Source organism: Microtus oregoni, unplaced genomic scaffold, assembly GCF_018167655.1.
Source record: "Microtus oregoni isolate MIOR12 unplaced genomic scaffold, Mior012 000016F_ref0000370, whole genome shotgun sequence".
Taxonomy (NCBI): Eukaryota; Metazoa; Chordata; class Mammalia; order Rodentia; family Cricetidae; genus Microtus; species Microtus oregoni.
Genome location: NW_024543075.1, coordinates 36,675,849 through 36,685,705, shown reverse-complemented (window position 1 = coordinate 36,685,705; position 9,857 = coordinate 36,675,849). Strand labels below are relative to the sequence as shown.

Genomic DNA, 9,857 nt, shown 5'->3' with positions numbered 1-9,857 from the left:
TTAAACCAATATGAGTGACAAATCTTTAAAAATGTACAAGAATTTTTTTTTTTACAATTCCACAGCAATAGTCTATACTGTAGGTAGAGTTGAGAAAAGTCAGGTTCACTCCTGAGAACAGCACACTGATTTGTGGGAATAAGTGTGTGTGTGTGTGTGTGTGTGTGTGTGTGTGAGAGAGAGAGAGAGAGAGAGAGAGAGAGAGAGAGAGAAACTTACACATCTGAAGCTTCATTAATTTTAGAAAAATAAAATGGAACTATACCAAAGGAAAATAAAAGAATTAGGCCTTAAATTCATAGTGCCTGTATTTAGAACTGAGAACGAAGCATAGAATTGAAGACAAAACTCCAGAGGGCTCATAGGTGAGATGTTATCTCTACCCTTCTCTTCCAGAAGTCAGGCTGCTAAAGATATATATTTGTCACCCCTTGGTATCCATTTGGTTTATTTTATGATCCCCCATGGATACCAAAAACCAGGATGCTTATGTACCTTATATAAAACCATGTAGTATTTGTGTACAATCTATAGATACCCTTCTGTGTACTTTAAATCAGTTCTGTACTACTCATAATACCTAATGCAATATAAATATTATATAAATTATTGTTTAGAGAATAATAAGAAAAAGTCTATATTTGAGCACAACAAGTACAAGTGTTATTTAAATTCATTAAGATGGGAGAATTAGCTCAATGGTGGAGTGCTTTCCTACCATGTACAAGGCCACGGGTTCAATATCCAATACTAACAAAAAATCAGTTTATAGTTGATTAAATCCATGGGTGCAAAATTAAAAATAAAGAAAATGAACTCCAGATGTACACACACACACACACACACACACACACACACACACACACGGGGGGGGGGAAGAGAGGGAAAGAGAGGGAGAGAAGTTATAAGCTTTAAAAAAATAATTTTCTACCTTTGGGTGCCTGAACTACATGACTCTTTTAAATTAAACAAATCTTACATTATTACATTTCTAAACTCTCTGCTGAGTCTTTATGGATATCAACTGAATCTTTAGCTTACCCTACCCCAGAAAGGTACATATAATTAGATTTCATTCGTAAATCAGTGTTAGGCTTGAGATAAGTTCACCCACATTCTGAGCAAATGTGAGAAATCTGGAAGATTCTAGAAGTGATAGAGACCAGATTTCTAGCAAACAGATTCAGATTCACCATAATGAAACCAGAATACTATGAATGAGACAAGAAAGTATGTTTTTATGTTGTATGTGAGTGTTTTATATGCACATATGTATGTATTGCAGCACGACGTTCAGTGTCCAGAAGAGGACACTGGACTCCACTGGAGTAGACTTACACGTTGTTCTGAGACATCATGTAGATGTTGGGAATTGAAACTTGGTCCTCTGAAGAGTAACAGTGTGCTTAAAAGCTGAATCATCTCCCTATTTCAATAAAGAAATTATTGTTAACCTCACCTTTTAAAAATTCTTTGTAGAATTACCTCCTGACTAAAAATACATCAAAATACTTGCTTTCTTATTTTATAGCAAAATACTCATGCCTGAAAACAAGTTGCAACAGCCCTTCTGCTTCTCCAGGGCAAACACAGTAACTAGGAAGCCCAGCAACTCATCCCTTTGCAAGAACCGTCAGATTCGTATGAGTTCATGATGGTAGCATAATACAGCCTGGCACATCAGTGGTCTCCACCACAAGCCTCGGGATGGCTCTGGAGAATGTTCTTTCTCAATGAGGAACCATAGTTACATATGAGAACCATGTATGCATGTTCCTTTAGTACAACGCCTTCCGAAAACTAAAACTAAAATTCACAATCAGTGAATGCTTAAAAACACCTTCCCTTTCTTTAGAATAGCCCAGTGCCTGCTGAGACTGAAAGGTGCTAGCTGCTAACATTGTTAGAATTTTTCTATTAAAATTATTTATGTAAATTTGTTCTTTGATAATTTCATATGTGTATACAACACATTCTGACCACTCTTTTTAATCTCCCCCAATTTTTCCAATTTCCTATAAAGCCCTTTCTCCTGCACTGATTCCTTTTTGTTTTATTTTGTGACCCAATGGGTTTAACCAGAGCTACCTGTGTGATGTGGTTTTTAGTATAATTCTATTCCTTAATAATTACTCCCTAATTTGATTCAGTGAGAAAAGCATAATAATAAAAGAAGAGATTGCTTTTCTCCTATATTATCTCTTATGATAAATATGAAAACCAAGACTGTTTTTCCTTTGTAGCCAAAAGTGTCTAGGGTATGCATCTGTCTTAATTACATAACATTTTCCTAATCTTAACGACCGCTCCACAAAGCATTCGCTGAACCTCATGCAGCTGCAACTCCAAGGACGCCTACTTCGGACGTCCTCGCGAGAGTAAGAAGACTTCATCTTAACATTACACCAAAGGCTCTGGACTTGGGAGTCATCCTGAGAGCAAGCACCCATATATGGCAACCTGAGTCATCATTAGCTACTAGAATGATTCAGGGATTTTCATTCCCAAAGGTGATTTAGTCGTATGCAAAATACATCATAGAAACTTTCCCTTGAGACGTAGGAAGCACCAGAACAACAGGAGACAATGGACTCACTGCACTTTATAAACCTCCCAGCCTCTTGAGTGTGGAATACAGACACCTAGGATCAGAAGCAGACAGACATGAAGAGGTCTGTTTGTCCGGCTGAAAATACACTCAGTGGACACTTCCAGGGCATTGGGAATCCTAACTGTCTACCGGGTGCTTGGTAAGTTGTACTTACTGCTAAAACTGATGTAGTAGAAGCCATGAAGCAGCCAAGGAAAGGGCATTGTTGGTGCTGGGACTGGAGGGAGACCAGTGCTTTGTTCCTGCCGGAAATGGAGTAGGAAGAAAATGGGCTCTTATTCACTACCTCACTTGCTCTTTTGATTAGCGCATTATTTTAGGAGACCATGGCAGGGATCTGACAAACTCAATAAGGTTCCCAAATCACATCCCAAAATTTCACACAAGCAAAAATTTCCTCAGAAGAGAAAATTTAGCTTTCATAGATTTCCAAAGTATTTCACCTGCCCCTCCCTCCCCAGAGGCTAAGAATATCTCCTGAATTAATCAACATAGCTGTCTTATTTGGTCATACATAATGAATTATCATAAGGAATAAAACAACATTCCAAATAACCAGATGTTGTTTATTCGTATAAATACAATAGTTAAATCTGAACAAACTTTTAGAAAGTGTCATTGAGCCATCATTGCACGCTTAAAATATTATCAAAGGAATCTAACTTTACAAGAAAAACTTGCCAGAATAAATAAATACTTGGAAACACTAATAGAGAAACTGTATCCTTTGGGCAAAAGAAGACGGAATCATTAGCCAACCTGGCTTTAAATCCTGGTCCTACCACTTTATAAACGTGGCACACTACTAAAGATTGCTACATCAGTTTATTTGTTGGGAAACTGGAAATGATAACAAGTTTGTACTAAACAGAATGATATAAGTTGCACCTGGGGCAGTAAGATAGCTAAATGGGTAACAGTGCTTGCCAACAAGCCTGCCAACCTAAGTTCAGTCTAATTTATGGGAGTCATAGGGTAGAAATAACCAGCCATAGCCAGTTGTCCTCTGACCTCCACACATGTGCCATAGTAAGCGTGTGTGAATATGCACACACACACATACAACACAGACACATAATTTAAAATATTTAATTAAAAATAAATATGAATCTTAATGGAGCAAACCTTTTCAACTCACCACTAGCTTTTATCAAGTTTGAGATTTAATTAAATCTCATTAACATTTTCTTTTTAAAGGAAACTACAAATATTCTCCTAGATAAAAATTAAAAATCAAATATTTACTATTAGAGATTGGTTTTTTCATTCCTAAAATTTGTAATTTAAACATAAAAACTGATACCATCAGTAATTCTAAAACTTAAAGATTAATTCCAGTAGAAGTTTGTAGGAATGGAGAATGATATTTCAATATGATAGATGATTGATAAATACTTAGCTAATAAGCCATTTTAACACTTCAGCTTAACATTCATTAACCATGCTTGTGAAACTTTACCGGCAAGCAGTATATCATGTCCATAGCAGTTAATAGTAAATATCTTTGATCAAGCAAGAGCTGTTAAATAAAGCTGTGGTCTGCACACTAGCTCTCAGGATCTCCTGGGAGTGCTAAACCCCCCTACGTCTGTTTGGAGTAGGCGCTGCCCTAATTTGGACCCCAGTGGGAAGACTTGATCAACTCCAAAAATAAATCCAAATAGATTTTTGCTACTGCACAGAATTCTCAACAAGCATTTAACCAGCAACAGCAAGATAGTTTAAGTGTGATACCTGAAGATCCCAAGGTTAATTTGATCTTGAATCAAGCTAAAATTGAGAGCATTGTGACCACACATAGACAGCCCACATCTACCATAAGCCAGGGATATCAAGAATGCCTGTGTTTAAGGGCTCTCCACTATTCCCTGATAGGAACCAGCCTGAAGATCTTGAGACAACTTTTTCCTCTGCTGACTCTTCTAGTTAGTTTTTAAAAATAAAACCAACCCTGAAATCCTTGTTTTCACCATTTCTCTCTCCTTGTGTGATTTCGACCATCACATCTCAACCCATCACCCAAAGCTAAGTGACTCCCATACCATCATCATATTGACTATATCTTCCTACATTCCTTCACACTGCATTCAACATTCTTTCCTCTGAATTCACTGCTAGTGCAGACTCTGTGTCTACTAAAATTATCCACAACTACATGATTAAGCAGTACACTGAGATATCTGTTTCCTTCTTTCATCGCTCAATTGCATCTTCTATTTTTGAATTAAATGGTGTTAATGTTGGTGAGTTTGTGTAGACAAGTGTGTGTGCGCACGCGCACGTGTGTGTGTGTGTGTGTGTGTGTGTGTGTGTACATGTGCTTGTGTTTCAATATATTAGATCTCCTCACAAAACACTAGGGCTCCATGTAGTTTTCTGTCAATACCTCAGTTAATTTTAAAAACTGCCTACTACCCACAGGTTATAAACCAAACTCTCTAAAATGGGATATTATGACTAGAATGATGGCTCGGAGATTAAGAGAGCACACTACTCTTGCGGATAGCCAGAATTCAGTCCCAGGACCCATTCAAGTAGCTCACAACCACATGTAACTCCAGTTGCAGGAGGACCCAAAACCTCTGGTCTCTGCAGGCACCTAAACTCGTGTTCACATATCCACACAGTGATAAATTTAAAATAAATAATTGGATATTTTAAAATGGGATCATCAGGCTTTCAATTATCTAGCTAAGGCATGCAATTTTAGCCATATTTCCAATCTCCTACCCCAGACAGTGCTGAGATCCAAATGTAACAGAACACTGCCCTATCCTTGCTTTTAGAGTTATTTTCGTGCACGTTACTCTGCACCGCATCCTATGATATGAAACCCATGCTATTTATTCCTTATAGACTACCCTCTTAGCAACAGGACTCTTGCATGACTCCAAGAATGCTCCTAGGATCTTCCAGATAACTCTTTTTGGTGTGAGCAATGCTACTAGTGTTGTCACGACAGGCCTTATAGAGAGCTAAGGGTTATTGGGTGTGGAAAGAGTCTTATTCGTCAACTGTGCAGCTACATGTGGGAACTGAATGCAAGTTCTATGGAAACTCTACATATAACCCAGTACTCCAATCATCTCAAAAACTCTGTTTTCTAGGGGGGTATAAAGGTATAGTTGCATAAGAGAAATAATAGAACAGATTTTATAATTTGCTTATTGCTTTTTAACTTTCAGATGTTTTCTTACATGAAGCTATATGGGCCTGCATTTGTTATGCTTGCCCTAACCCTGTAAAAGACAAAGGCCAGCTTGCTTTCAAGGTGTCCTCTTAGCCACATGTCTTTGCAGTTGTTTAATGTGTAGTCTCTCTTACCTCAGCAGTTCTGTGTCTGTTATCTCCGCTGTCTACAGTATCGTGGAGTCTTCTCTGTCATTCTGAATCACTCTTGAAGAGGATGGAAATGGCCACAATTGTCACCATAGCTTAGCATCACTGTGGAAGTACAAGCCTTTACAAGTAGACATGGGAAAGAAAGGAGAGACAGTCCACAGAAAGATAGGGGAAAACCACATCTGGTTCATAGTATGTAAATGTGTATTTGAAAAACCCAAAAGAATCAACTAAAATTGGTTTGTAAATGATATGTTAAAGAAGATACCTATAAAATTAATTCACAACATTCAATAGCTTTCCTATATGTAAACAAGACTTTAACATGCCACAGAATGAAAGATAATATTTCATTTACAATCGTGATGAAAAAGACAAAATGCCTAAGAATAGACTTTAAAGAAATGTATACAATATGTATTTGGAAAGTTTGACCTATTATCAAAATCTTTGATGAGTATAATATATAGGCTACTTACAGAAAGAAGATCCTCTTGTAAATATGTCTGTTCTCCCCAAATTAACATGTCCATTCAGTCAAAGGAATCTGAGTGCAAACAAGACTTTGTAACTGATAAAAATCATGCTAACATTGTTTTAGCATGAGCAAGCCAGAAAGCGTGCTACTAGACATGAAAATTAACTCTATTAGATTTTTTATTTGGTCTTAGCTTTAGAAGATATTGGGAAAAAAACATTAGAAACTGATGCAACACTGAAAGGGTGTTTGGTATGCCATAGGCTTGAACTTCAAACCAACAGAATCAGCAGAAAAATGACTTAGCCATTCAGTTGTATTAGAATCCTTGACCAGCCACTTAGAGAAATAAAGAGAGGAGTTAATTTACCAAAATTTAATTCCAAGCATATCAAAGATTGTAAAGTAAAAAATAAAATCTGATAAATACATAGAATAAAACAAGAGATAAATTTTGTGATATTAAATTTAGAAGTGTTTATAAACCATGTCACAAAAATCAGAATTTAAAAAGGAAAAAATTAGCATAAAACTACTGTTTAGCACAAAGAAAAAATAATGTAGCAACTTTAAAGTACAAGCAGAAAACTGAAAACTAGTTATAATATATACGTAAATATCAAAGAGTTTAATTAATTTGTTAGCTACCATCAAAAGATAGATAGAACCTGTAAATTGCACCTTCACCCGAGCACTGAGCATGTACATAACCCTAAGTGGAGCCCAGAAGCATATATTTACTGAATTGAGTGGAAAATGTTTCCAAAAAGAGGGAACTAATAAGCCACAACATAGCTATGAAAAGGAATGGCATAATTGCTGAGTTTATGAAGAGGCAAAGCATAAAACTGGGATCTCATTTATACACAAAGAGATGAATCTGTGTTCGTATTCACACATAAACATCATTAAGCAGTTATATTAACAATAGAGCAGAAATCAGGCTGGTTTTTTGCTTGCTTACTTTTCTGTTTGTTTGTTTCATTTATTTACTCTGCTATGAAGAGTACACCAATGTTTCAATGCTATGTTGTGTTAATATTCAGCCTGATGTCTGGGATAATTCAGAATCCCCTCTTTAAAAGCTGTTGATCCTCCCTCCATATACAACACTCTGCCAGAAGGCAGGATGATGTAAGACATAAGTCTCTTTATGGCACTGTCAGACATTTTCTTGATTGATGATTAATGTGGAGGCCCCAGCCCACTCTGGGTGGTGCCATCCCTAGGCTGGTGATCCTGGACGGTATAAGAAAGCAAACTGAGCAAGCCATGGAGGGCAAGTCCATGACTAATACTATTCCATGACCTCTGCATAAGTTCCTGCCTTGAGTGACTGTCCTTACTTCTCTTGGCAATGAATTGCAGGCTGTAAGATGAGATAAACTCTTTCCTCCCCAAGTTGTTTTGGTCATAGTGTTTTATCATAGCAAGAGAAATCCTAATGAAGGAAATCACTGTCCACACTGAATTGAAACTAATTATTTACATACATGTTTCTCCTACCAGCCTGTGAGCACCCTCTCAGCAGACATACTTTTCTTCATCTTCATGTCCACTTCATTTTCCATAGTGTCTGGCACAACAAAGATGGGCAGTGGTCAGTTGACCCATGGGTAAGAATCAATAAGGAGTGATCCATTTCCACCTTCCACACTCAGTCTCTCCCACAGGTGTCCGAAGTACTCAGTGAACCTCTACCCGTCCGTAGGTCATTCTTCTTTGTGAGCCCTTCCGCAGACCCACAAAAGCAAGAGCGGCGTAGTACTCACTCTCCATCCCAGAATCAGATGCGCTGTCTGGCCCTAGGTGGAGTCCAGAATTAAACTGAAAGCATCCCCACTGTAAACTTGAAAATACAGCCGAGGAAACTCATACTGTGGTTCTTAAAAGAAGCAAACTCCAACCCTTTGGGTATTTATGAAATGGCAGATTTTTAACATCTGGTGCTAGGATGGAGACACAAGGAGATTGTGTTTTTATGTATCTGATCATTTTAAGTCATATTTCTTCTCTTCACACCAGGTAGAAGAACAAAATGGCAAGAGGTAATCGCACCACCGTGACAGAATTTGTCCTCATGGGATTCACAGATCGCCCTGAGCTTCAGCTTCCCCTCTTTGTGGTGTTCCTGGTGATTTATCTCATCACCCTGGTGGGGAATGTTGGTATGATCCTGCTCATCAAGGCAGATTCGCGGCTTCACACGCCCATGTACTATTTCCTCGGTCACCTGGCTTTCATTGATCTCTGTTATTCGTCTTCCATTGGGCCCAAAATGCTGCAAAATTTATTGGTGAAGAAAAAAACCATCTCCTTTTCAGGCTGTTTTGCTCAGCTGTACTTCTCCGGTGCCTTTTCCACTACTGAATGCTTCCTCTTGGCTACCATGGCCTATGACCGCTACATGGCCATCTGCAACCCCCTGATCTACACAGCCATCATGACACAGAGGGTCTGCAAGGAGCTGGTGGTAGGAGTCTACACCTACGGTTTCCTGAACTCTGTTATACAGACAGTACTGACTTTCCAGCTGTCTTTCTGCAACTCCAACGTGATCCACCACTTCTACTGTGCCGACCCCCCTCTCCTCGCACTCTCCTGCTCTAACACCCACAACAAAGAGAAGCAGCTCCTGATCTTCTCGGCAGTGAATCTTACTGGATCCCTCATGACGGTCCTCGTCTCCTACATCTGCATCCTGGTCTCTATCATAAAAATCCAGTCTTCCCAGGGCAGGTGTAAAGCCTTCTCCACCTGTGCCTCCCACCTCACCGTGGTCACCATCTTCTACGGGACGTTGTTCTTCATGTACCTGCAGCAACCAAAAACAGGGAATTCATGGAGGTATAGCAAAGTGATCTCTGTGTTTTATAGCCTTGTAATACCCATGCTTAACCCCCTCATCTACAGCCTGAGAAATGCAGAGGTAAAGAATACCCTGAGAAGAATGATAGAGGGCAAAGCTTCACACTGAGCAGGGTACTACGATGCCGCACTGTGGGCAGCAGTACACACCAAGCTGATGGAAATGGAACATCTCAACTGCTGCCCAGTTAGGAAGGAGCTAATCCAATTGAGGATTTTCATGGCCCAAAGTAAAGAACCACCTCATGGACATGAGTAATATTTAATCCAAGCAATTGTCATGAACTAATTACAATTTATTTGTTTGCTAGAAAAAATATGTAATTATGTGTATCCTTCATGTGTTAATGAAGTGGCTGACTATCGTTTCATAACAATTTGAGCTCCACAGTCATGAAAATCCTCAAAGCCCATATTCTGAGCAGAGTTGTGCATTAGCGATGATGGATATAAACTGCCCTCATGAGCATCTTGTTACTAAGCATTTTCCAGTTTGATGCAGTCTGTATCAGAGCAAGCTAATTGTTACTCAAAAAGTACTCTTTCACAATAAACTTC

At 38.6% G+C, this 9,857-nt stretch overlaps 1 protein-coding gene across 1 annotated transcript; it reads left to right on the top strand.

Annotated features, from left to right (window-relative positions):
* Positions 1-8,469: 8,469 nt before the first annotated feature.
* Positions 8,470-9,408, top strand: LOC121457357 (olfactory receptor 1030-like). The gene has a single exon (XM_041666031.1). It carries the CDS (start codon positions 8,470-8,472, stop codon positions 9,406-9,408), a length of 939 nt encoding a protein of 312 aa, XP_041521965.1.
* Positions 9,409-9,857: the final 449 nt, after the last annotated feature.